This window comes from Scyliorhinus torazame, chromosome 28 (genome assembly GCF_047496885.1).
Source record: "Scyliorhinus torazame isolate Kashiwa2021f chromosome 28, sScyTor2.1, whole genome shotgun sequence".
NCBI classification, from domain to species: Eukaryota; Metazoa; Chordata; class Chondrichthyes; order Carcharhiniformes; family Scyliorhinidae; genus Scyliorhinus; species Scyliorhinus torazame.
Genome location: NC_092734.1, coordinates 10603748 through 10631613, shown reverse-complemented (window position 1 = coordinate 10631613; position 27866 = coordinate 10603748). Strand labels below are relative to the sequence as shown.

Below are 27866 nucleotides of genomic sequence, written 5' to 3'. Positions count from 1 at the left end.
TAAAATTCTACTCTTTCAGGATTTTAGTCAAGGCAATGGAAACTAAATACGCAAAGGTATATAATTCTGTTTATTTCAAATAAAGCAATGATTTATAATACATTTATACATGTTGCAGGTTATCTTTCTACCAGATAGACGATGATTAGAAGGGAGGGTAAGAACAGTTTTGTTTCCAAGAATGTGTTGGTGAATGCATCAGATTGGCAAAGGGCTAAAGCAGTCACCAATACCCTCTCAAACAGTGGAGAACAATGACTACAAACATGTAGAACTGCAATAACAAAGTAATACTGCAGGGTGTACAGTGCCAACCTGTTGTTAGTCCTGAAAGTTTTAGGGAGAGGGGGGAAAGAAAATGTCAACTTTTGCATTCGGTGCTGAGGACATGGGCAAGTCCCCAGACTGTACCGACGATAATTGCCCTCAGAATGGATTAATGCCCCTTCAGGGGAAACACCACCCTTGTCCTGGGGCAAGCAAAACATTTTCTTTATCCCAATCACTCATATAGAGCCAACAATTGTTTTAACAAAAAAAAGTGTACAAGGCTGGATGCGAGTAAACAAAATATAACATTCCCATTAATTGGCTTCTACTGTATTCCCATTCCATTAAGCACTGCGTCTTTGTCTGGTTTTGCCACAGAGGAGAACAGCTAGTTTGGTTTAGCAAGAAAGCCATTTACTCCTGGGCTTGGAGAAGGTGCAATTCCTAATTCAAGCGTGAAATAAAACAGAATGCTACACAGAATGCCTCCATTCTTTCAATAGGTTTGAGAGAATATCACCATTCCAAGCAACAGACAAAAGCTTATAGAGAAGCAAACCCCCTCCTCCAAAAAAAATGTAGCAATATATAGTGTTGACTGGCCACTGCCTTAATTTATCAGGGGGAAAGACTTGTTTGTTCGCTGTCCACATCAAATGATAATGCTGCTCAATTTCACATCATAAGCATATCCTACATCAATGAACAGAAATTCAAAGTTTCCCTGTTCAATCCACACCCACCGTTAGATAACGTTAACATGTGTAAACCATTAAAACGCTAATGTAAAACAGTCCCCCACGTTACGCGGTTTGCATTATGTCGCCACAATCACGATAAAAGCACCTACTGTACAAATCAGTTCGTATTTTAGAAAAGCTTTGCAGTAAAAAGTGTGCGTGAAGTTGTGCAATTCGCCCAAATGTCAGCCACTCCCTCAGAAGCAATTCCCACTACAAATTCGTGGTGTTAACAAGCTTGTGTCAAATTATTTGAAATGCCTCGCCAAGTCACGTGTAAACCACGACGCCACACTACACCCGTGACTCACTTTGTGCATTTTCCCACTCCCAAAGTTCTTCCATGCCAAACGGAGAAACGAAAGCTTATCGACCGGGACATCATTCAGTCAGAAAGTTAAATCTCTAAATTCACAAAAAAATATACAGTATTTTCTGATTTTGCCATTATTTAAGAGGAAACAAAAACCAGGGGTGCAGGTGTCAGGAGGGGTGAAATAACCTGGTGTGATTAAAAGCTTGGCAGAGGTACCCAGCCTGTACGATGCACTGATACAATAACCGCAGGAGAACTGATACCCAAAATAATTAGGCAAATTATCTACACATTTATAAATCATCAACAGGATTGTAACCAGTCCAGAGACACTAATGTATCGTCAAATGTTAACGTCATGCATTTGAAGAGCACATCCCACCTAGCGTAAACTGGAAGCTGAAAGAGCTTTCACACAACAGGTCTCACATCCTCATCTCGTAGCAAATACATGACACAGAATCGACGCAGTTTTGCTGGCCGCATTTGAAACTCCCCAAGGCAGTGTTCAAACTCACCCTCAAACTGTTCAAAACTTTCACAGAAATGGCTCTGGAGACAAATCCCCGTGAGAGTTTATACAAAGGCAGGTAAAAATGTTTTTTGGACTTGGAAATGATATTTAGACTACCACTAGATTTGGCAAAAAAACATTTTTGGTGTGGGGGGGGGGGGGGGGGGGGGGGGGGGGCGGGGAAAAGAGAAGAGGGGCGGACAGTCGCTGATATTCCATCCACAAATTCTTGTGAATCAGGGCCTTGGGGGTGGGGAACAGACATACCTGGACAGCTTCAAGGACTACCGCTCATCTCAAAAATAGGGGCACCACAAAAGAAAAAAAACAATTCATACATTTCTGGGGCTGTTGCACAGCCGAATTCAAGTGTGAATCGTCAGCCAACATTTATGCAAGAGCTGTAAAAATGTTTCACTTGCAAAGGTAGCTCCGATTTTGATCTAGATACAAGTACCCAACGGGAAATCACATTTTAAAGACGCAGAACTGAATTATCTCCTGGTTGGCATTGCGATCTCGTCAAAACGCTGTATGTCCTGTTATTAAAAAAAAAAGAAAACAGAAAAATACGCAGACAGCTGCAAACTAGTTCAGTCCAGAGTGGCATCGTTTTGTCTCAAGTTCAGTCAATATATTGCGAAAGCCAGCGAAATCCTTCTCCATAACCCTGGCGCTTCAGCACACTGCACATAAACACCTCGAGTGGCCGGGTGTTTAATTCCTTCAGTGGCACAGTTCCCTGGAACAGAGCAACAAGGAAATTTAATACCCTCAGAACATGCGGGACAGGCTCGATTCCAGTTACAGATCATATTACTTATAAACGAGGCGAATCACGAAAACAATGACCACCCCACCCCTTCACCTCGACCTGACCACTTTCAGCCACAAATCAGTCACCAAACAGCTCTCTAGGGAGTAGCTGGTTTGATTTTAATGTGCAGTGTCAAGTATTGTTGGGATTGTATTGACACAAATAAAATTATAGTGAGAGTTACTGGGCCACAAATGCACTTTTGTGAATTACAGTACGAACCACGTTAATTTAAAAAAAATTTTTTTTTAGTTCCCAATTCTTTTGTTTTCCAATTAAGGGGCAATTTAGCATGGCCAATCCACCTACCCTGCACATCTTTGTGTTGTGGGGGTGAGACGTGGAGAATGTGCAAACTCCACACAGACTGTGACCCAAGGAACCACATTAATAACAAGTCGAATCCAATTTGTAACCTGCAGTATCCTAAATTTCTAGTCTTTTTTTTCCTTCTGTTTTTATAAATTTAGAGTATCCAATTCAATTTGTTTTCCAATTAAGGGGCAATTTAGCATGGCCAATCCACCTACCCTGCACATCTTTGTGTTGTGGGGGTGAGACGTGGAGAATGTGCAAACTCCACACAGACTGTGACCCAAGGAACCACATTAATAACAAGTCGAATCCAATTTGTAACCTGCAGTATCCTAAATTTCTAGTCTTTTTTTTCCTTCTGTTTTTATAAATTTAGAGTATCCAATTCAATTTGTTTTCCAATTAAGGGGCAATTTAGCATGGCCAATCCACCTATCCTGCACATCTTTGGGTTGTGGGGACGAAAACCACGCAGACACGGGGAGAATGTGCAAACTCCACACGAACAGTGACCCAGAGTCGGGATCGAACCTGGGACCTCGGTGCCGTGAGATTGCAGTGCTAACCACCGCCTTGAAGACATCTACAGACGTTGAAAGATGCCCTCCCCACACTCCCACTACTTGCCTTCCAACAACCACGCAACCTCAAACAAACCATTGTTTGCAGCAAACTACCCAGCCTTCAGAACAGTGACCACGACACCACACAACCCTGCCATGGCAATCTCTGCAAGACGTGCCAGATCATCGACATGGATACCACCATTACATGTGAGAACACCACCCACCAGGTACGCAATACATACTCGTGTGACTCAGCCAACGTTGTCTACCTCATACGCTGCAGGAAAGGATGTCCCGAAGCGTGGTACATTGGTGAGACCATGCAGACGCTGCGACAACGAATGAACGGACATCGCGCGACAATCACCAGGCAGGAATGTTCCCTTCCAGTCGGGGAACACTTCAGCAGTCAAGGGCATTCAGCCTCTGATCTTCAGGACGCGCAACAATGCAGAATTGCCGAGCAGAAACTTACAGTCAAGTTCCGCACACGAGTGCGGCCTCAACCGGGACCTGGGATTCATGTCGCATTACATTCATCCCCCACCATCTGGCCTGCGAAATCCTACCAACTGTCCTGGCTTGACACAATTCACACCTCTTTAACCTGGGGTTACCCCATCTCTGGATCTGTAAAGATTTAATCACCTGCTAATGCTCATATTCCAAGCATTGTCTGGCATCTTTGAATCTGTCTATATATATGTTTCTGGAACATACCTCTTCATTCAACTGAGGAAGGAGCAGCGCTCCGAAAGCCAGTGACATCGAAACAAACCTGTTGAACTTTAACCTGGTGTTATAAGCATTATAGGAAGGATGTGGAAGCATTGGAAAGGGTGCAGAGGAGATTTACTAGGATGCTGCCTGGTATGGAGGGAAGATCTTATGAGGAAAGGCTGAGGGACTTGAGGCTGTTTTCGTCAGAGAGAAGAAGGTTAAGAGGTGACTTAATTGAGGCATACAAGATGATCAGAGGATTAGATAGGGTGGAGAGTGAGAGCCTTTTTCCTCGGATGGTGATGGCTAGCCCGAGGGGACATAGCTTTAAATTGAGGGGAGATAGATATAAGACATATGTCAGAGGTAGGTTCTTTACTCAGAGAGTAGTAAGGGCGTGGAATGCCCTGCCTGCAACAGTAGTGAACTCGCCAACATTAAGGGCATTTAAATGATCATTCGATAAACATATGGATGATAATGGAATAGTGTAGACGGGCTTTAGATTGGTCTCACACGTCGGCGCAACATCGAGGTCTGGTCAAAGAAATAGGTTTTAAAGAAAAAATTGGAGCAGGGGAGAGGTAGAAAGGTGGAGAGGTTGGGGAGGGAATTCCAGAACTGACGACCTAGCCAGATGAAGGTACAGCCACCAAAGGCGAGGAATCTGGAACGCTTGTGATGTGCAGAAAACACATTGGCACACAGAGCATGTTACCAAATGTCAAAGTGATTTACATTATAACCCACCTGAAAAACAGTCTGTGGACGTCCAATTGTCTCATGGAGGTAATTTCTGAGACTGAATAAATGACCGATCAGCTTTGCTTTTCAAATAGGTCAATAATGGAAACACAGAGATCACTGAACAAAAACTGGAGCAACCCATTAACCTTCAAACATTGACTTCACAATGGGCACAAAAGGCAGTGTAGTCCCACACACATCAGTGCGGCAATCCTGAGGGCATGAATTAACTTCAGCTTACCAGAAGGGTGTTAGCACCGACCAGACACCCAGTGTGAGAGAGAGAGAGAGAGAGAGAGCCTGGGGTGGGGTGGAGTCAACCTACTGCTGACAGTACCACATTCCCAGGTATTGGTCAGGTCACCTGGGAGTTCTCCCATTTCCTTCTTCGAACAGTGCCATGGAATCTTTTTTGCCCCAGCAAGGGCGTAGACGGGTCCTCAGTTTCGCATCTCATGAGAAGGACGTCACCCCCACTGCACAGAGACTGTTGGCTTGATCTTTTGTGCTCAAATCTCTGGAGTGGAATTTAACCCTGACTGTCTGACCCAAAGGACGAGCGCGCGCTAGCCATTGAACCACAATCAGAGTATCTAAAAATCCACCCACTTACCATCATGGCAAAGTCTCCTACTTTGCAAGATTTTAAAAGTGCATCATTGTCGAAAGGTCAAACAGACGCCAAAGACAGAAACTTGAAAGTTAAGCACCTCTGTCGATGAGACTGTAGGTAGATCAAGACAGAAGTGCTTAACTTTCAAGTTGCTAAACAGCTCGATCAGATTGTATCTTCCAATTTAAAAAGACTCAGTGAACAACCAGAAAACTTTCAGCTTTTATTCACTGCAGTTTGACCTAGTTTTGCTTTTACTGCGTTCCTACCTCCACATACCTTCCTGACTGATCTGCAGAGTCAGCAGTAACAGGAGCTCCTGTGTACTGGCTGCAAATTGCTGTAGGAATGACGCACACAGTGCAGTAAATTTAGCCTTCTCAATCAGTCACCGACGTAGACAACGTCACAATTTCCAGGTTAAATTGCCAGTCTGCGCCATTGGGCCAGAGGAGGAAAACAGCCAGAAAGCCAGTGCTCTCTCATTGATCAGAGAGTCCAGCCCCCTGCAAAGTGCACACCTGTGGGTCTGAGGTGAAAGCAGGGTCAGGATCGGTGGTGACTGCTGACCCTCCCACTAGCTGTCACAACATCTTGCTAACACACACAGTCCTTTGAACAAGGTACCAAGCGTGTGGGCCATTCCCCAACAAGAATCAGCACTTACAATCATTTCATTTTTTTTTAATAAAAGAGATCCCCACCCCAACGAAGGGCCCATCTGCTAACACCCCCACTTATAGTAAATTACTGTCAGTGAAAAAAAATTACTTCCTTGGAAATAGACAGCTACTTCAGTGCAGTACTGAGGGAGACCTGCATTGTTAAAAGGTGAGACATTAAATCAAGGCCGCATCTGTATGCTCCAGTGGATGTTTAACTTCCTTCGGCATGGTCCAAAGAATGTTGGTAGCCATTCTTCCCTCAACCCTTACAATATAATAGGTTAACTGGTCAATCTGCCAGGTTTCTCTGTGCTTGTGTGAAGGTAGATGATGCTTTACAAACAGTGGTCTTTCTTTCCTTAACTTTACCTTTCCCGTCGTTTGTCCGTACAGCCCAAAGATTTCTCGAAGCTTCTCCTCACTGATGGCCTCTGATCGGTCGATTTTATTGCCCAGGATAAGAACGGGAACGTTGGATATTGTTTCATCTGTCATCAGTGCCTGGGTGGGCGAGGGGTAGAAAGATTGAGAGAGAGAGAAAGGGGAGAGGTTTTTACTTCAAAAACATGCTACAAATTTGATTGATGGAGACAAAAGTATTAATAAACAGCCTGAGACTGAAACACAGTTGTCAGCAGCGGTTCATTGCAAAATGAATGACATCAGGCAGCATAACTTGCAAGAGACCAGATCGCCCGTAACACTTCATTTTCGATACGCTACCAGGCACAGTTAGACATTTCCTATTTGCGTTGTCAACATCAAATGCATTCTGTAGCCCAGGATCAGTTTTTACAGCTTTTTTCTGTGTTCCATTTCCTTCCTCTGTGATGTTGTCGCTGAAGGATGTCACAGGAGATTTAAAGGTACGGGATAGGTATGGCAGACTTGCTGTACATAGGAACGAACAGGAGGCAGTCATTCAGGCCCCTGAGCCTGTTCCACTGCCATTCAATCGATCATGGTTGACCTGTATTGGAACTCTGTATGGGAATAGAGGGATACGGACCCCGGAAGTGTAGAAGATTTTAGTTTAGATGGGCAGCTTGGTCGGCGCAGGCTTGGAGGGCCGAAGGGCCTGTTCCTGTGCTGTACTTTTCTTTATTCTTTATACGCACTTGAGCAGCGATAAGTTGCTCCAATTCTTGTGCTTCGCTAGCCCCAAGGTGTAAGCTAACGGGAGCACAAAGCAGAAACCACAAGACCCTAGCTTTGCTGAATTCTACAGCTCAAACAGTCGTGAAGACATCGAGCAGAGGGAGAGGTGGGAGGGATTCCCTTTCACCATTTGGTGTTAAAATGGTCTCAATTTTCCAGGAACCCCTCAACAATTGTTCAACTTACATCAAGCTCAACTTTGGATTCAGCAAGTCGTGAATGATCTGCACAGTCAACCAGGAAAACAATCCCATTGATGGCAGGGAGGTAGTTCTTCCAGACACGCCGAGCTGTAAAGAACCAGCAACATTTCAATACAATATTAAATATACAACAGTCACCAATGAATCCAATGAGCAATTCAGGGGGGCCTTCTTCACCCAGAGAGGCGAAAATGTGAAACTTGCTACCACACGGAGGAGCTGCATATAGCACACATGGATTTCAGGGCAACCGAGATAAACATATGGGGGGGGGGGGGGGGGGGGGGGGGGAGGGGATAAAGGACTAGAAAGATTTACAGATAGAATGAGATGAAAAGGATGGGAAGGAGGCTTGTGCGTGCCATAAACACCACCACGGGCCAGTTGGGGAAAATGGTCCGTGGCTGTGATTTCTATTTAAAGTTAAACTAATCAACATTATTATTTAATACAAAAACAGAAAATGCTGGACAATCTCAGCAGGTCTGACAGCATCTGTGGAGAGAGAAGGGAGCTAACGTTTCGAGTCTGGATGACTGTCAATTTTCCTTTTCATTTGACAGAAAGCGTGGCAGCTCGTTTGTGCCGTATTTTTAAAAACGGCAACAGATTGATAACATTTTCAGCCCCTTCTCATCTTTCAAATGGAGGTTCTTGAATTTATGTGATTTGCAAAAAAATACCACCGATAGCTCTCCCAATTTCAGCTTGTGCCTCGGAATGATTCTCCAGGAGCACTCAGCACACACCAGGATTTCACAGGCCAGGCAGTCAGTCTTTTAACCAAAAGTGTAGTTGATTTAGGTGATATAGGTCAACAACCTGGAACTCCCTCACTAACAGCACTGTGGGTGTACCTACACCATGTGGACTGCAGTGGTTCAAGGCAGCTCAACACCAGCTTCTCACGATGAATGAGATCCGTGAAATAATTTGAAAACGGGAGTTCTGTAACTGACTGCATGGCGAAGTGTTACAAGTTGCTTCTGAGAGATGTGGTAAGATTTTTAGAAATGCTTGAAAATCAAAAAAAATCTGTATGAAGTTTGACCCTCTTCACATTTTCCTGGCCCACTACTCCGACCCGCTATCCAAAAAATAAAAGAGCTCTTTGTTGGGACACAGTCCCATGGACGTTATACAAATATCCGCTTTGCAACACATGAGCAAGGCATCAACAGCCTTTAAGTGCTTCGTGGGAGTGGAGTTACGGCAAGAATGGATACGGAGTCAACAGAGGAAGTGTATAGAATGGGTGACCAAAATGTCAGTTAGAAGCAGGTTTGAAAGCAAGCGAAATCCATTTCTTCTCCAGCAAAGACCACGCATGATGTGCAGACTTCCAAGAAGGTTGTCGATTGGGTTCAGGAAGTTTGGTTCATTGTCACTTCTCCTCCTGAATCTGAGGGCACTAATATTCACAATTGTTTGACCGAGATAAACATATTTTCCCACTTTGACTAGCTGGCATAGTTCCACAAAATAGACTGATCCCGATCATGACACATTCTGTGGCAAAAACATGTAGGTGCTTTTTGTCTTATTCCTGCCATCATACCTTGTGCGTGACCCCCAAGGTCAAATGTAGTGAACGTCATTCCCGCAATCGTCAGTTCTTCTGATGCTGTGACAATAAAAAGACATCAGTTAGGAGAAGCAATCCGAGTGAACTGCAAGTAAACATGATGAACAAATGAACAGAGGTGTATCCACGTGCATACACAAAAAGGGGCAAATCCCAGTGGTCTGTCCAATGGCGAGTTGGACCTGCGACTGTTTATTCACAGTGGCGTTCATTCACCTTGTGATTTTGAGAGCAGATACAAATTTTAGCCATGCGATTTGTAAACCTCCATATAACTGCAGCTCACGGCATGCCATGATGTGATGCAGTTGTACCCGCAGCAGCAAATGTAACCACTCTATGAAGGATCGTCAGCTCCTGATCGCCATACCTACACCTCAAACATTACCACTGCAATTGGAGGACAAATCCCCTTTCTCTTGATGTTTGTGGGAATCGGGGGTGAGGGAGAGAAGAGAGTTAGCAGGGAGATGGTGGTGTGATGGTAATGTTACCGGGCAAGTATTTGAACATGGGTTCAAATCCCACCACAGTAGCTGGTGAAAAACTTCAATCAATAACTCTGGAATATAAAGCTCATCTCTCAGTAACGATGACCATGAAACTATCATCAACTGTCGTAAAACCCTTTCTGGTTCACTCGTGTCCTTTAGGGAAGGAAATCTGCCGTCCTTACCTGGCCAATGTGACTGTTGATTCTTAACCAGCCTTAACTGGTCCAGTAAGCCTCGGTTCCAAGGCAGTTTGGGCTTATGATGGGCAACAAATACTGGTCCGAGGATGAATGTGCTAAATTGGGGGAAGGCTAATTATAACAATATTAGGCGGGAACTGAAGAACATAGATTGGGGGCGGATGTTTGAGGGCTAATCAACATCTGACATGTGGGAGGCTTTCAAGTGGCAGTTGAAAGGAATACAGGACCGGCATGTTCCTGTGAGGAAGAAAGATAAATACGGCAATTTTCGGGAACGTTGGATGACGAGTGATATTGTAGGCCTCGTCAAAAAGAAAGAGGCATTTGTCAGGGCTAAAAGGCTGGGAACAGACGAAGCCAGCGTGGAATATAAGGAAAGTAGGAAGGAACTTAAGCAAGGAGTCAGGAGGGCTAGAAGGGGTCACGAAAAGTCATTGGCAAATAGGGTTAAGGAAAATCCCAAGGCTTTTTACACGTACATAAAAAGCAAGAGGGTGTTCCGGGTGCGGCGATGACCAGCTGAGTCGCACGTTTCGGCAGCTCCCTGTGAAACGGACTTTTGGGCTCTTGATAGGAGCCCCAACGGCAATTTTGACGGCTGAAAACACTGTGCGGTAAACCAGAAGGGAATCCCCCCTGGATACGGATGGAAAAAGGAGGAGAGAGTGGCCAGATTGCAGTGGATCCTTTAGAACAGCGGCAAGGAAGGCAAGCAAAAACCAAGATGGCGTCAGAAGGTGGCAGTTTAACATGGGGCCCTGAACAACAAGAGTTCTTGAAATGCTGTGTGGAAGAGATCAAAAAGGAAATGAAGAAAGAGCTGTTGGCCCCGATACTACAGGCGATCGAAGGGCTAAAGGAGGAACAAAAGACCCAGGAGCGGGAGCTTCGGGTCGTGAAGGCAAAGGCAGCCGAGAATGAGGACGATATACAGGGCCTGGTGGTGAAGACGGAGACGCAGGAGGCACATCAGAAACGATGCGTGGAAAGGTTGGAGGCACTGGAAAACAACGCAAGGAGGAACAACCTGAGGATTCTTCGTCTTCCTGAAGGTGTGGAGGGAGCGGACGTCGGGGCATATGTGAGCACGATGCTGCACTCGTTAATGGGAGCGGAGGCCCCGGCGGGTCCATTGGAGGTGGAGGGAGCATACCGAGTGATGGCGCGAGGACCGAGAGCAGGAGAAATTCCCAGAGCCATAGTGGTGAGATTCCTCCGTTTTAAGGATAGAGAAATGGTCCTTAGATCGGCGAAGAAAACTCGGAGCAGTAAATGGGAGAACGCGGTGATCCGTGTTTATCAAGACTGGAGTGCGGAGGTGGCAAGAAGGAGGGCGAGCTTTAATCGGGCCAAGGCGGTGCTTCATAAAAAGAAGATAAAATTTGGAATGCTGCAACCGGCAAGACTGTGGGTCACATATCGAGGGAGGCACCACTACTTTGAGACGGCGGATGAAGCGTGGACTTTTATTGTGGAAGAAAAACTGGAATGAGCGGGTTATTAAAAAGAACGTTCGAACAAAGTGGTGGGGCGAATATGGGGGGCAAAGAGGGGTTTTATGTACTAATCCTGCGATGTGGTAACTTTTCTCTCTCCCACAGGTGGTGATGGGGGGAGGGGAGGTGGAGGAGATGGGGCGTTGGCCATTGGGGGCGGGGCCAAGGGAGAAGCGCGGGCTTGGTTCCCGCGCTATGATAATCATGGCGGGAATAGAGAAGCAGGAAGGAGGGGGCGTCGCACGGTGCGAGCCGAGGTCACGGGGGGAAGCCGAGGTCAGCCAGAGTTTGCTGACTTCTGGGAGCAACATGGGGGGAGTAATTACGCTAGCGGGGGATCTAGCGGGTGGGAGGGGGGAATTACTGGGTTGCTGCTGCTGGGGAGAGGGGGGAGCTGGTATGGGAGAGGATGGGCGGGGGGGGCACCGCCTGGGGGAGATACAGCTGCGTGGGAACCGGGTGAGGAGCTGGAAAAAGGTGATGGCTAATCGACAAGGGGGGGGGGGGGGGGGGGGGGGGGGGGGTAGGAAGCCCCCCAACTCGGCTGATCACGTGGAACGTGAGAGGGCTGAACGGGCCGATAAAGAGGGCACGGGTACTCGCACACCTTAAGAAACTTAAGGCAGATGTGGTTATGTTACAGGAAACGCACCTGAAACTGATAGACCAGGTTAGGCTACGCAAAGGATGGGTGGGGCAGGTGTTCCATTCGGGGCTAGATGCGAAAAACAGGGGGGTGGCTATATTAGTGGGGAAGCGGGTAATGTTCGAGGCAAAGACTATAGTGGCGGATAACGGGGGCAGATACGTGATGGTGAGTGGCAAACTACAGGGGGAGACGGTGGTTTTGGTAAACGTATATGCCCCGAACTGGGATGATGCCAATTTTATGAGGCGGATGCTAGGACGCATTCCGGACCTAGAGATGGGAAAGCTGATAATGGGGGGAGATTTTAATACGGTGTTGGAACCAGGGCTGGATAGGTCGAAGTCCAGGACTGGAAGGAGGCCGGCAGCAGCCAAGGTACTTAAAGATTTTATGGAGCAGATGGGAGGTGTAGACCCGTGGAGATTTAGCAGACCTAGGAGTAAGGAGTTCTCGTTTTTCTCCTATGTCCATAAAGTCTACTCGCGAATAGACTTTTTTGTGCTGGGTAGGGCATTGATCCCGAAGGTGAGGGGAACGGAGTATACGGCTATAGCCATTTTGGATCACGCTCCACACTGGGTGGACTTGGAGATAGGGGAGGAAACAGGAGGGCGCCCACCCTGGAGAATGGACATGGGACTAATGGCAGATGAGGGGGTGTGTCTAAGGGTGAGGGGGTGCATTGAAAAGTACTTGGAACTCAATGATAATGGGGAGGTCCAGGTGGGAGTGGTCTGGGAGGCGTTGAAGGCGGTGGTTAGAGGGGAGCTGATATCAATAAGGGCACATAAAGGGAAGCACGAGAGTAAGGAACGGGAGGGGTTGTTGCAAGAACTTTTGAGGGTGGACAGACAATATGCGGAAACACCGGAGGAGGGACTGTACAGGGAAAGGCAAAGGCTACATGTAGAATTTGACTTGCTGACTACAGGCACTGCAGAGGCACAATGGAGGAAGGCACAGGGTGTACAGTACGAATATGGGGAGAAGGCGAGCAGGTTGCTGGCACACCAATTGAGGAAAAGGGGAGCAGCGAGGGAAATAGGGGGAGTGAGGGATGAGGAAGGAGAGATGGAGCGGGGAGCGGAGAGAGTGAATGGAGTGTTCAAGACATTTTATAAAAAATTATATGAAGCTCAACCCCCGGATGGGAGGGAGAGAATGATGGGCTTCTTGGATCGGCTGGAATTTCCCAAGGTGGAAGAGCAGGAAAGGGTGGGACTGGGAGCACAGATCGAGGTAGAAGAAGTGGTGAAAGGAATTAGGAGCATGCAGGCAGGAAAGGCCCCGGGACCGGATGGATTCCCAGTCGAATTCTATAGAAAATATGTGGACTTGATCGCCCCGGTACTGACGAGGACCTTTAATGAGGCAAAGGAAAGGGGACAACTGCCCCCGACTATGTCTGAAGCAACGATATCGCTTCTCTTAAAGAAGGAAAAGGACCCGCTACAATGCGGGTCCTATAGACCTATTTCCCTCCTAAATGTAGATGCCAAGGTCCTGGCCAAGGTAATGGCAATGAGAATAGAGGAATGTGTCCCGGGGGTGGTCCACGAGGACCAAACTGGGTTTGTGAAGGGGAGACAGCTGAACACGAATATACGGAGGTTGTTAGGGGTAATGATGATGGCCCCACCAGAGGGAGAAACGGAGATAGTAGTGGCGATGGATGCCGAGAAAGCATTTGATAGAGTGGAGTGGGATTATTTGTGGGAGGTGTTGAGGAGATTTGGTTTTGGAGAGGGGTATGTTAGATGGGTGCAGCTGTTGTATAGGGCCCCAGTGGCGAGCGTGGTCACGAATGGACGGGGATCTGCATATTTTCGGCTCCATAGAGGGACAAGGCAGGGATGCCCTCTGTCCCCATTATTGTTTGCACTGGCGATTGAGCCCCTGGCGATAGCGTTGAGGGGTTCCAAGAAGTGGAGGGGAGTACTTAGGGGAGGAGAAGAGCACCGGGTATCTTTGTATGCGGACGATTTGCTACTATACGTGGCGGACCCGGCGGAGGGGATGCCAGAAATAATGCGGATACTTGGGGAGTTTGGGGATTTTTCAGGGTATAAATTGAACATGGGGAAAAGTGAGTTGTTTGTGGTGCATCCAGGGGAGCAGAGTAGAGAAATAGAGGACCTACCGTTGAGGAAGGTAACAAGGGACTTTCGTTACCTGGGGATCCAGATAGCTAAGAATTGGGGCACATTGCATAGGTTAAATTTAACGCGGTTGGTGGAACAGATGGAGGAGGATTTCAAGAGATGGGATATGGTATCCCTGTCAATGGCAGGGAGGGTGCAGGCGGTTAAGATGGTGGTCCTCCCGAGATTCCTCTTTGTGTTTCAGTGCCTCCCGGTGGTGATCACGAAGGCTTTTTTAAAAAGGATTGAAAAGAGCATCATGGGTTTTGTGTGGGCCGCGAAGACCCCGAGAGTGAGGAAGGGATTCTTACAGCGTAGCAGGGATAGGGGGGGGCTGGCACTACCGAGCCTAAGTGAGTATTATTGGGCCGCTAATATTTCAATGGTGAGTAAGTGGATGGGAGAGGAGGAGGGAGCGGCGTGGAAGAGATTAGAGAGGGCGTCCTGTAGGGGGACTAGCCTACAGGCTATGGTGACAGCCCCATTGCCGTTCTCACCGAGGAACTACACCACAAGCCCGGTGGTGGTGGCTACACTGAAGATTTGGGGACAGTGGAGACGGCATAGGGGAAAGACTGGAGCCTTGGGGGGGTCCCCGATAAGAAACAACCATAGGTTTGCCCCGGGGGGAATGGATGGGGGATATGGAATGTGGCAAAGAGCAGGAATAACGCAACTGAAAGATCTGTTTGTGGATGGGAAGTTCGCGAGTCTGGGAGCGCTGACCGAGAAATATGGGTTGCCCCAAGGGAATGCATTCAGGTATATGCAACTGAGGGCTTTTGCGAGGCAACAGGTGAGGGAATTCCCGCAGCTCCCGACACAAGAGGTGCAGGACAGAGTGATCTCAAAGACATGGGTGGGGGATGGTAAGGTGTCAGATATATATAGGGAAATGAGGGACGAAGGGGAGACTATGGTAGATGAACTAAAAGGGAAATGGGAAGAAGAGCTGGGGGAGGAGATTGAGGAGGGGCTGTGGGCAGATGCCCTAAGCAGGGTAAACTCGTCGTCCTCGTGTGCCAGGCTAAGCCTGATTCAGTTTAAGGTATTACACAGGGCACATATGACTGGAGCACGGCTCAGTAAATTTTTTGGGGTGGAGGATAGGTGTGCGAGGTGCTCGAGAAGCCCAGCGAATCATACCCATATGTTTTGGTCATGCCCGGCACTACAGGGGTTTTGGATGGGGGTGACAAAGGTGCTTTCAAAAGTAGTAGGAGTCCGGGTCGAACCAAGCTGGGGGTTGGCTATATTTGGGGTTGCACAAGAGCCGGGAGTGCAGGAGGCGAGAGAGGCCGATGTTTTGGCCTTTGCGTCCCTAGTAGCCCGGCGCAGGATATTGCTAATGTGGAAAGAAGCCAAGGCCCCGGGGGTGGAGACCTGGATAAATGACATGGCGGGGTTTATAAAGCTAGAGCGGATTAAGTTCGTCCTAAGGGGGTCGGCTCAAGGGTTCACCAGGTGGTGGCAACCGTTCGTCGAATACCTCGCAGAAAGATAGACGGAATGGGAAAAAGAAGGCAGCAGCAGCAGCCCAGGATCGGGGGGGGGGGGGGGGGGGATCTTGACAGAAATCTTTGGATCCTCGCTGTCTTCAGGGGATGTCCCGGAGGACTGGAAAATAGCCAATGTTGTTCCTCTGTTTAAGAAGGGTAGCAAGGATAATCCCGGGAACTACAGGCCGGTGAGCCTTACTTCAGTGGTAGGGAAATTACTGGAGAGAATTCTTCGAGACAGGATCTACTCCCATTTGGAAGCAAATGGACGTATTAGTGAGAGGCAGCACGGTTTTGTGAAGGGGAGGTCATGTCTCACTAACTTGATAGAGTGTTTCGAGGAGGTCACTAAGATGATTGATGCAGGTAGGGCAGTAGATGTTGTCTATATGGACTTCAGTAAGGCCTTTGACAAGGTCCCTCATGGTAGACTAGTACAAAAGGTGAAGTCACACGGGATCAGGGGTGAGCTGGCAAGGTGGATACAGAACTGGCTAGGCCATAGAAGGCAGAGAGTAGCAATGGAGGGATGCTTTTCTAATTGGAGGGCTGTGACCAGTGGTGTTCCACAGGGATCAGTGCTGGGACCTTTGCTCTTTGTAGTATATATAAATGATTTGGAGGAAAATGTAACTGGTCTGATTAGTAAGTTTGCAGACGACACAAAGGTTGGTGGAATTGCGGATAGCGATGAGGACTGTCGGAGGATACAGCAGGATTTAGATTGTCTGGAGACTTGGGCGGAGAGATGGCAGATGGAGTTTAATCCGGACAAATGTGAGGTAATGCATTTTGGAATGTCTAATGCAGGTAGGGAATATACAGTGAATGGTAGAACCCTCAAGAGTATTGAAAGTCAAAGAGATCTAGGAGTACAGGTCCACAGGTCATTGAAAGGGGCAACACAGGTGGAGAAGGTAGTCAAGAAGGCATACGGCATGCTTGCCTTCATTGGCCGGGGCATTGAGTATAAGAATTGGCAAGTCATGTTGCAGCTGTATAGAACCTTAGTAAGGCCACACTTGGAGTATAGTGTTCAATTCTGGTCGCCACACTACCAGAAGGATGTGGAGGCTTTAGAGAGGGTGCAGAAGAGATTTACCAGAATGTTGCCTGGTATGGAGGGCATTAGCTATGAGGAGCGGTTGAATAAACTCGGTTTGTTCTCACTGGAACGAAGGAGGTTGAGGGGAGACCTGATAGAGGTATACAAAATTGAGGGGCATAGACAGAGTGGATAGTCAGAGGCTTTTCCCCAGGGTAGAGGGGTCAATTACTAGGGGGCATAGGTTTAAGGTGAGAGGGGCAAGGTTTAGAGTAGATGTACGAGGCAAGTTTTTTTACGCAGAGGGTAGTGGGTGCCTGGAACTCGCTACCGGAGGAGGTAGTGGAAGCAGGGACGATAGGGACATTTAAGGGGCATCTTGACAAATATATGAATAGGATGGGAATAGAAGGATACGGACCCAGGAAGTGTAGAAGATTGTAGTTTAGTCGGGCAGCATGGTCGGCACGGGCTTGGAGGGCCGAAGGGCCTGTTCCTGTGCTGTACATTTCTTTGTTCTTTAAAGAAATAAAACAGGGGAACAATGAGAAAGGAAGTGTGTTTGTGTACGGAGAGAGAATTTAGAAATGTGCCAAAGAGAGAATGCTGGCACTGTCTGACAGCGAGCCAATTTGTAAGTACTTACTGGGATGTAATGTAGGAACATGCTGCCCCAGTCTGTTATCTTTCAGCATGTGCAGTAAGGTGGTTTTTCCAGCATTATCCAAGCCCAGGAAGACCAGTTTTCCCGATTTCTTATACAGCCCTGGCAAAGTAAAACCACACAATATGAATTCTAGGCTGCTTCCTGTTAGACGTGATTCTCAGTTTACCCAGCTGCCATGTTGATCCCATGGTGCTTTTTCAAAGAAGAGCTAAGGAGTTCTCCCCGATACCGTGAGCAACATTCATCCCTTAATTGAGATTCCCTTGACGGCATGTGGCGCAGTGGATAGCACTGGGACTGCGGCGCTGAGGACCCGGGTTCGAATCCCGGCCCTGGGTCACTCCGTGTGGAGTTTGCACATTCTCCCCATGTCTGCGTGGGTTTCACCCCCACAACCCAATGATGTGCAGGTCAGGTGGATTGGCCACGCTAAATTGCCCCTTATTTGGAAAAAAATAATAATTGGGTACTCTAACTGTATTTTTTTAAAAATTGAGATTCCCAAGAACAGATCGTTACCACCTTGCTAATTCTGGGATCTTGCTGTGCACAAATTGCTTGCCACATTTTTTGCACTACAACAATTACTACACTGCAGAAATGCTTCACTGACTATAAAGCCCTTTGAGATGTTCGGAGGTCATGAAAGATGTCAGCTAAATGTATCACTATTTTCTGTTGATTACAAACCTCTCACTCAACAAAAACCTTTAAATTCTAGCAGAGTGCTGTTATGCTGCTAATGGTGGGACAGAGGAAGATGTGCTGCTTCCCTAGTCCACTACCTCATTTGACGTACAATATATTCTCGACTGTGTCTCTTTAAAGGCACAGATTTTCTTTGCTGAATCTTCTTAACTGTCCTTCGACCAGCCATCAACAAACTTTAAAAAAAAAAAATTTAGTGTACCCAATTCATTTTTTTCAATTAAGGGGCAATTTAGCGAGGCCAATCCAGCTACCTTGCCCATCTTTGGGTTGTGGGGGCGAAACCCACGCAAACACGGGGAGAATGTGCAAACTCCACACAGACAGTGACCCAGAGCCAGGATCGAACCTGGGACCTTGGCGCTGTGAGGCAGCCGGGCTAACCCACTGCGCCACCGTGCTGCCCTATCATCAACAAATTTAACTCATTATAAACTGAGTTGACAATAAAAGTTTGTGTGCGTGACATATTGAGTGCAACAATTTTCCACCTCTTTAGCGTAACTGAAACAGTTACATCAAAGTCCATAGCTGTTATCTTATCAAGCTTGATCGGTTGCTAACTGACAAAAGATCAAAGAACCTAATGTTACATTGCAATCTGGTAGTTGCAAAAGTGCAACCCAAATGTCGGCAGCTCTAGACTTGCGCTTTCAGTTGTGAATTATACTAATGGGTGAAAGAGCTTGTAATATACAGAGCTCCATTCATGTCTAATGCGCAGTTGTCTCAAACCACTGAGTTTATCAAGCGTAAAGTCTCAACGTGAGCACTTTCTACAGCCTGGTTTCACGTGACATTGGAGTCATACTGCGATTGGTGCCAAACCCATGAGGTGTGTGGCATCTTTTCCAATGGACTCCCATGTCCAGGAGTCACAGATTCAGATCGGATGGTGGAGTCAATTTGAGCGTTGCTCCCATCCAGTTTGCAGTTACCCAAAACGGGGAGGGAACAACATTGGGGAACAAAATACAGGATCTGGCTTGGAACCACTTACCCAGAAACTGTAGCATATTGGTGAAGCCATTGTACAGCCAGTCGAGAAGGCCCGACATTGCTGAATCGGGACACCTGCAACAGGAAAAAGACAGAACTCAGATCACAGAAGATCCCTGAAACTTCAATACGAGTCCAAGGTTATAGCAGAGAATAGAAGTGGGCCATTCAGGCCCTTGAACTTGTTCTGTCATTCATCGAGATCATAGTTTCTCTCTAACCATTGTCTCAATCTCCGAACCAGGTCAGATACATCCTTCAATTCTATGAGCGTTAATTTTAGCTAGCAGTCTTTCATGGGGAACTTCATCAAATGCCTTCTGGAAATACATATAAACTGTATCAATAGACATTACCCTGCCTACTACTTTGATTACTTCCAACTGATTCTCTCTCTTTCTCTCTATAAGACGACAACATTTACAGAAATGGTATGCGAGTTGAACAAGGTTAAATAGAGGTTTGATGGGATAAGTGAGGCATTGACATAAGGTGGAGCAAGTTTAAAGCCCTTTATGCAGGAAGAAAGCAATTGTTTACTTTGGGTAACAATTGTTTACTTTGGGGGGGGATGGGGGTGGGCCATGTCCAAAGAAAAATTAAACAAAAACAGAAATATTATAATAGCTATGAGGGTGTGTGGGGGTGTGTGGGCGGGTGGAATGGGAGGGTGGAATGGGAGGGTGGAATGGGAGGGTGGAATGGGAGGGTGGAATGGGAGGGTGGAATGGGAGGGTGGAATGGGAGGGTGGGGGTGGGGGAAAAGGGAGGGTGAGGGTGGGGGGTGAGGGTGATGGGAGGGTGGGGGTGCGGGGGAATGGGAGGGTGGGGGTGAGGGGGGAATGGGTGGGGTAGGGGTGTGAAGGTGAGGGTGGGGGTGGGGGGGGTGAAGGTGAGGGTGGGGGGGATGGGAGGGTGGGAATGGGAGGGTGGGGGTGGGGAGGAAATGGGAGGGTGGCGTGGGGGGGAATAGGAGGGTGGGGGTGAATGGGAGGGTGGGGGTGGAGGGGGGAATGGGAGGGTGGGGGTGGAGGAGGGAATGGGAGGGTGGGGGTGGAGGAGGGAATGGGAGGGTGGGGGTGGGGGGGAATGGGAGGGTGGGGGGGAGATGGGAGGGTGGGGGGAGATGGGAGGGTGGGGGGGAGGATGGGAGGGTGGGGGGGAGGATGGGAGGGTGGGGGGGGGATGGGGGAAGAATGGGGGGGGGATGGGGGAAGGGTGGGGGGGGAATGGGAGGGTGGGGGGGGAATGGGAGGGTGGGGGGGGGGAATGGGAGGGTGGGGGGGGGAATGGGAGGGTGTGGGGGGGGAATGGGAGGGTGGGGGGGGGGAATGGGAGGGTGGGGGGGGGAATGGGAGGGTGGGGGGGGGAATGGGAGGGTGGGGGGGAATGGGAGGGTGGGGGGGGGAATGGGAGGGTGGGGGGGGGGAATGGGAGGGTGGGGGGGGGGAATGGGAGGGTGGGGGGGGGAATGGGAGGGTGGGGGGGGGAATGGGAGGGTGGGGGGGGAATGGGAGGGTGGGGGGGGGGAATGGGAGGGTGGGGGGGGAATGGGAGGGTGGGGGGGGAATGGAGGGTGGGGGGGGAATGGGAGGGTGGGGGGGGAATGGGAGGGTGGGGGGGGGAATGGGGGGGGAGGGTGGGGGGGAATGGGAGGGTGGGGGGAATGGGAGAGTGGGGGGGAATGGGAGGGTGGGGGGAATGGGAGGGTGGGGGGGGAAATGGGAGGGTGGGGGGAATGGGAGAGTGGGGGGGAATGGGAGGGTGGGGGGGAATGGGAGGGTGGGGGGGAATGGGAGGGTGGGGGGGTGGGAGGAGGGTGGGGGGGTGGGAGGAGGGTGGGGGGGTGGGAGGAGGGTGGGGGGGTGGGAGGAGGGTGGGGGGGTGGGAGGAGGGTGGGGGGTGGGAGGAGGGTGGGGGTGGTGGGAGGAGGGTGGGGGGGGTGGGAGGAGGGTGGGGGGGTGGGAGGGAGGGTGGAGGGGGCGAGAAGGGGGGGAGAAGGGGGGTTGGGGGAGAAGGGGGGTGGGAGGGTGGAGGGGAAGAATGGGGTGGGGGGGAAGAATGGGGGGGAGGGGAGGGGGGGTGGGGGGAGGGGAGGGGGGGAGGGAAGAATGGGGTGGGGGGAAAGAATGGGGGGGGAAGAATGGGGGGGGGAAGAATGGGGGGGGGGAAGAATGGGGGGGGGGAAGAATGGGGGGGAAGAATGGGGGGGAAGAATGGGGGTGGGAAGAATGGGGGGGGAAGAATGGGGGGGAAGAATGGGGGGGGAAGAATGGGGGGGAAGAATGGGGGGGAAGAATGGGGGGGGAAGAATGGGGGGGAAGAATGGGGGGGAAGAATGGGGGGAAGAATGGGGGGAAGAATGGGGGGGGGAAGAATGGGGGGAAGAATGGGGGAAGAATGGGGGGAAGAATGGGGGGGGAAGAATGGGGGGGGAAGAATGGGGGGGGAAGAATGGGGGGGGAAGAATGATGGGGGGGGGAAAAGGATGGGGGGGGGAAAAGGATGGGGGGGGAAAGGATGGGGGGGGGAAAGGATGGGGGGGGAAAGGATGGGGGGGGAAGGATGGGGGGGGAAAGGATGGGGGGGGGGAAAAGGATGGGGGGGGAAAGGATGGGGGGGGGGAAAAGGATGGGGGGGGAAAAGGATGGGGGGGGGAAAAGGATGGGGGGGAAAAGGATGGGGGGGGAAAAGGTGGGGGGGGAAAAGGTGGGGGGGGAAAAGGATGGGGGGGGGAAAAGGATGGGGGGGGAAAAGGATGGGGGGGGAAAAGGATGGGGGGGGGAAAAGGAGGGGGGGGGAAAAGGAGGGGGGGGGAAAAGGATGGGGGGGAAAAGGATGGGGGGGAAAAGGATGGGGGGGGAAAAGGATGGGGGGGAAAAGGATGGGGGGGAAAAGGATGGGGGGGAAAAGGATGGGGGGGAAAGGATGGGGGGGGAAAGGATGGGGGGGGAAAGGATGGGGGGGGAAAGGATGGGGGGGAAAAGGATGGGGGGAAAAGGATGGGGGGGAAAAGGATGGGGGGGAAAAGGATGGGGGGGAAAAGGATGGGGGGGAAAAGGATGGGGGGGAAAAGGATGGGGGGGAAAAGGATGGGGGGGAAAAGGATGGGGGGGGGGAAAGGATGGGGGGGGGGAAAGGATGGGGGGGGGGAAAGGATGGGGGGGGGGAAAGGATGGGGGGGGGGAAAGGATGGGGGGGGGGAAAGGATGGGGGGGGGGAAAGGATGGGGGGGGGGAAAGGATGGGGGGGGGAAAGGATGGGGGGGGGAAGGATGGGGGGGGGGAAAGGATGGGGGGGGGGAAAGGATGGGGGGGAAAGGATGGGGGGGGGAAAGGATGGGGGGGGGAAAGGATGGGGGGGGAAAAGGATGGGGGGGGAAAAGGATGGGGGGGGAAAAGGATGGGGGGGGAAAAGGATGGGGGGGGGAAAAGGATGGGGGGGAAAAGGATGGGGGGGGAAAAGGATGGGGGGGGAAAAGGATGGGGGGGGAAAGGATGGGGGGGAAAAGGATGGGGGGGGAAAGGATGGGGGGGGAAAGGATGGGGGGGAAAGGATGGGGGGGGAAAGGATGGGGGGGGGAAAGGATGGGGGGGGGGAAAGGATGGGGGGGGGAAAGGATGGGGGGGGAAAGGATGGGGGGGGGAAAGGATGGGGGGGGAAAGGATGGGGGGGGAAAGGATGGGGGGGAAAGGATGGGGGGGAAAGGATGGGGGGGGAAAGGATGGGGGGGGAAAGGATGGGGGGAAAGGATGGGGGGAAAGGATGGGGGGAAAGGATGGGGGGGGAAAGGATGGGGGGGAAGGATGGGGGGGGGAAAGGATGGGGGGGGGAAAGGATGGGGGGGGAAAGGATGGGGGGGGAAAGGATGGGGGGAAAGGATGGGGGGGAAAGGATGGGGGGGGAAAAGGATGGGGGGGAAAAGGATGGGGGGGAAAAGGATGGGGGGGGAAAAGGATGGGGGGGGAAAAGGATGGGGGGGGAAAAGGATGGGGGGGGGAAAAGGATGGGGGGGGAGAAAAGGATGGGGGGGGGGAAAGGATGGGGGGGGAAAAGGATGGGGGGGGAAAAGGATGGGGGGGGAAAAGGATGGGGGGGGGAAAAGGATGGGGGGGGGAAAAGGATGGGGGGGGGAAAAGGATGGGGGGGGGAGAGAATGATGGGGGGGAGAAGGGGGGGTGGGGGAGAAGGGGGGGTGGGGGAGAAGGGGGGGTGGGGGAGAAGGGGGGGGTGGGGGAGAAGGGGGGGGGGAGAAGGGGGGGTGGGGGAGAAGGGGGGGTGGGGGAGAAGGGGGGGTGGGGGAGAAGGGGGGGTGAGGGAGAAGGGGGGTGGGGGAGAAGGGGGGGTGGGGGGAGAAGGGGGGGTGAGGGAGAAGGGGGGGTGGGGGAGAAGGGGGGGTGGGGGAGAAGGGGGGGTGGGGGAGAAGGGCGTGAGAAGGGGGGGGTGGGGAGTGGGGGGGTGGAAGGATGGAGGGGGGTGGGAGGATGGAGGGGGGTGGGAGGATGGAGGGGGGTGGGAGGGTGGAGAGGGGTGGGAGGGTGGAATGGGGGGGAGAAGAATGGGGGGGGAAGAATGGGGGGGGAAGAATGGGGGGGGAAGAATGGGGGGGGAAGAATGGGGGGAAGAATGGGGGGAAGAATGGGGGGGGAAGAATGGGGGGGGGAAGAATGGGGGGGGGAAGAATGGGGGGGGGAAGAATGGGGGGGGGAAGAATGGGGGGGGAAAGAATGGGGGGGGGGAAGAATGGGGGGGGGAAGAATGGGGGGGGGAAGAATGGGGGGGGGAAGAATGGGGGGGGGGAGAGAATGGGGGGGGGGAGAGAATGGGGGGGGGGAGAGAATGGGGGGGGGGAGAGAATGGGGGGGGGGGGGGAGAATGGGGGGGGGGAGAATGGGGGGGGGGAAGAATGGGGGGGGGAAGAATGGGGGGGGGAAGAATGGGGGGGGGAAGAATGGGGGGGGGGAGAATGGGGGGGGGAAGAATGGGGGGGGGGGAAGAATGGGGGGGGGGAAGAATGGGGGGGGGGGGAAGAATGGGGGGGGGGGGAAGAATGGGGGGGGGGGAAAGAATGGGGGGGGGAAAGAATGGGGGGGGGGGAGAATGATGGGGGGGGGAGAATGATGGGGGGGGGAGAATGATGGGGGGGGGAGAATGATGGGGGGGGGGGGAGAATGATGGGGGGGGGGAGAATGATGGGGGGGGGGAAGAATGATGGGGGGGGGGAAGAATGATGGGGGGGGGGGGGGAGAATGATGGGGGGGGGGGGAGAATGATGGGGGGGGGGAGAATGATGGGGGGGGGGAGAATGATGGGGGGGGGGGAGAATGATGGGGGGGGGGAGAATGATGGGGGGGGGGAGAATGATGGGGGGGGGGAGAATGATGCGGGGGGGGGAGAATGATGGGGGGGGGGAGAATGATGGGGGGGGGGAGAATGATGGGGGGGGGGAGAATGATGGGGGGGGGGAGAATGATGGGGGGGGGGAGAATGATGGGGGGGGGGGGAGAATGATGGGGGGGGGGGGAGAATGATGGGGGGGGGGAGAATGATGGGGGGGGGGGGAGAATGATGGGGGGGGGGGAGAATGATGGGGGGGGGGGAGAATGATGGGGGGGGGGGAGAATGATGGGGGGGGGGGAGAATGATGGGGGGGGGGGAGAATGATGGGGGGGGGGGGAGAATGATGGGGGGGGGGGAGAATGATGGGGGGGGGGGAGAATGATGGGGGGGGGGGAGAATGATGGGGGGGGGGGAGAATGATGGGGGGGGGAGAATGATGGGGGGGGGGAGAATGATGGGGGGGGGAGAATGATGGGGGGGGGAGAATGATGGGGGGGGGGAGAATGATGGGGGGGGGAGAATGATGGGGGGGGGGAGAATGATGGGGGGGGGAGAATGATGGGGGGGGGGAGAATGATGGGGGGGGGGAGAATGATGGGGGGGGGGAGAATGATGGGGGGGGGGAGAATGATGGGGGGGGGGAGAATGATGGGGGGGGGGAGAATGATGGGGGGGGGGAGAATGATGGGGGGGGGGAGAATGATGGGGGGGGGGAGAATGATGGGGGGGGGGGAGAATGATGGGGGGGGGGAGAATGATGGGGGGGGGGAGAATGATGGGGGGGGGGAGAATGATGGGGGGGGGGAGAATGATGGGGGGGGGGAGAATGATGGGGGGGGGGAGAATGATGGGGGGGGGGAGAATGATGGGGGGGGGAGAATGATGGGGGGGGAGAATGATGGGGGGGGAGAATGATGGGGGGGGAGAATGATGGGGGGGGAGAATGATGGGGGGGGGAGAATGATGGGGGGGGGAGAATGATGGGGGGGGGAGAATGATGGGGGGGGGAGAATGATGGGGGGGGGAGAATGATGGGGGGGGGAGAATGATGGGGGGGGGGAGAATGATGGGGGGGGGAGAATGATGGGGGGGGGAGAATGATGGGGGGGGGAGAATGATGGGGGGGGGAGAATGATGGGGGGGGGAGAATGATGGGGGGGGAGAATGATGGGGGGGGAGAATGATGGGGGGGGGAGAATGATGGGGGGGGGGGGGAGAATGATGGGGGGGGGGGGGGAGAATGATGGGGGGGGGGAGAATGATGGGGGGGGGAGAATGATGGGGGGGGGGGGAGAATGATGGGGGGGGGGGGAGAATGATGGGGGGGGGGGGGAGAATGATGGGGGGGGGGAGAATGATGGGGGGGGGGAGAATGATGGGGGGGGGGAGAATGATGGGGGGGGGGAGAATGATGGGGGGGGGGAGAATGATGGGGGGGGGGGGAGAATGATGGGGGGGGGGGGAGAATGATGGGGGGGGGGGGGAGAATGATGGGGGGGGGGGGGAGAATGATGGGGGGGGGGGGAGAATGATGGGGGGGGGGGGAGAATGATGGGGGGGGGGGGGAGAATGATGGGGGGGGGGGGGAGAATGAGGGGGGGGGGGGGAGAATGATGAGGGGGGGGAGAATGATGGGGGGGGGAGAATGATGGGGGGGGGGAGAATGATGGGGGGGGGGAGAATGATGGGGGGGGGGGAGAATGATGGGGGGGGGGGAGAATGATGGGGGGGGGGGAGAATGATGGGGGGGGGGGGGGGGGTCTGTGATGTTTCCGGCCCATTTAAGGCAGAATGAAGGACCTGGAGGCCATTCGGCGCAGCCGGCCGCTCCTGGCCCATTCCTCCGGGGGTTGATTGAATCCGGCTCCGGATGAAGATTCAACAGAATCACCCCCGCCCCCGGCTCCCCGGTGCCCCTTCCCCCGCACCCCGGGCGTCCCGCTCCCCCCACGCCCCGGGCGTCCCGGTTCCCCCGCGCCCCGCCCCGGGCCTCCCCACTCACCGGCCGCCACTGCCCTCCGTCCGCTCCGGAAACACACCCACTGCTTCCGGGGTCACCGACAGTCAGCTGATCCTGAGAGAGAGCTGGTGGGAAGAGAGAGGGTAAAGGAGAGAGAGAGTGGGGGAATGGCAAAGGAGGAGGGACATGGAAATTAGATTTGGGAAGGATGAAGAGAATTGGGAAAAGGAGAGACAAATAGCAAATGGGAGATTGGAAATGGTGGATCAAAGTCCAGAGGAAGCACAAAAAGGAATTGAGGGAAAGCAAAGGGAAAAGGTAAAGACAGGAAAGGGAGAGTGGTTTTCAGGTCATGATAGAAAGGGGGAATGGGAAGGAAGGGATGAAATATGAGTTAAGGCCTATGGAACGATGGAGAGAGCATTTCAGATGTGAACATGTTTGTAGAGAGGAAAAGGCAGGAAGGGAACCAAATAGACAGGCAGTGGCAGATACACAGAGGAGGGAACATCATGGGAAGGGAGGGAGAGAATAGAAAAAAGGGAAGCACAGAGGTGGGGAAGCAGAGAGAGACGGAAAGCACCGGCAGGTGGGGAGGGAGGGGCAGGATACAGCCACATAGAAGCCACCAGACACTCGGGGATGGAGAGCAAGTGCGGGGAGTGCAAAATGCAGACTCCCCAAACAGTAAGGGAGCTGGAGTTGGTTGGTTGTTTTAGGAGTGACCTTTAGTCTGGAAAGAAGATGTAGTTGCCGCTGTTTCCACTTGAGGCTTTCTGGGCCGCATTTGGTCCCTACGGTGATGTGGCTAGAGTGAGCCAATGTGTGAGGGAGAGGCGACCCAGCTTGTGGGCTCTCTATGATGAGACTGCACCTGATATTAGGGGATGATAAATGGTGCCAGGGTTCATTCAGTTAAGGTACGGGGTTGGAGCAGGGAGCCAGGGGTCTTTGTGGGTGAGGATGGAGGTAGGCTCTTGTAAGGGGTCGGGGTTGCAGGCGCTGGCAGAGGCACCGCTCCTGTTTGCCGCAGTGAAGTCCTCGGGGAATCCGGTGGTGGTGGCGACGCTGAAACTGGGGAGGCATTTCCGGCAGCACTTTAGGGTGGGGACGGGATCGAAGTTAATGCCGATTCGAGGGAACCGCAGGTTTGAGCCAGGGAGGGTGGATGCAAGGTTTCTGTAGGGGGTTAAGGCCAGGTGGGAGGAGGAGTTGGGGATGGTGCTGGAGGAGGGGCTGTGGTGTGAGGTGCTGCAGAGGCTGAATGCCTCAACCTCATGGCGCGAGGTTGGGGCTGATACACCGAAAGATAGTTCACAGCGCACCTGACAGAGTCGAAGATAAGCCGGTTGTTTGAGGAGGTGGAGGATACTTGTGAATAGTGTGGGAAGGGCCCAGCCAAACACGGACATATGTTCTAGTCCGCCTGAAGTTGG

At 52.5% G+C, this 27866-nt stretch overlaps 1 protein-coding gene across 2 annotated transcripts; it reads right to left on the bottom strand.

Moving 5' to 3' along the window:
- Positions 1 to 57: 57 nt before the first annotated feature.
- On the bottom strand, positions 58 to 26556 carry LOC140403508 (small COPII coat GTPase SAR1A). Of its 2 annotated transcripts, none has more exons than XM_072491450.1 (7): positions 26473 to 26556; positions 19132 to 19205; positions 17403 to 17522; positions 9203 to 9268; positions 7628 to 7731; positions 6653 to 6784; positions 58 to 2582 (listed from the first exon to the last, which is right to left on the bottom strand). In XM_072491450.1, the coding sequence occupies exons 2-7, from the start codon at positions 19187 to 19189 to the stop codon at positions 2466 to 2468; spliced, it is 597 nt and encodes a 198-aa protein (XP_072347551.1). In that variant the 5' UTR covers positions 19190 to 19205; positions 26473 to 26556; the 3' UTR covers positions 58 to 2465. The 2 variants fall into 2 exon arrangements, with proteins under 2 accessions (XP_072347551.1, XP_072347549.1); XM_072491448.1 differs by lacking the exon at positions 26473 to 26556 and adding an exon at positions 26271 to 26293.
- Between the last annotated feature and the right edge of the window lie 1310 nt (positions 26557 to 27866).

Coding starts and splice junctions, on each gene's coding strand:
- LOC140403508 (XM_072491448.1), bottom strand. Junction 9,269..17,402: donor TGTTCCTACATTACATCCCA/GTAAGTACTTAC, acceptor TTATTGTCACAG/CATCAGAAGAACTGACGATT. Junction 7,732..9,202: donor CCTTGGGGGTCACGCACAAG/GTATGATGGCAG, acceptor GGTTCTTTACAG/CTCGGCGTGTCTGGAAGAAC.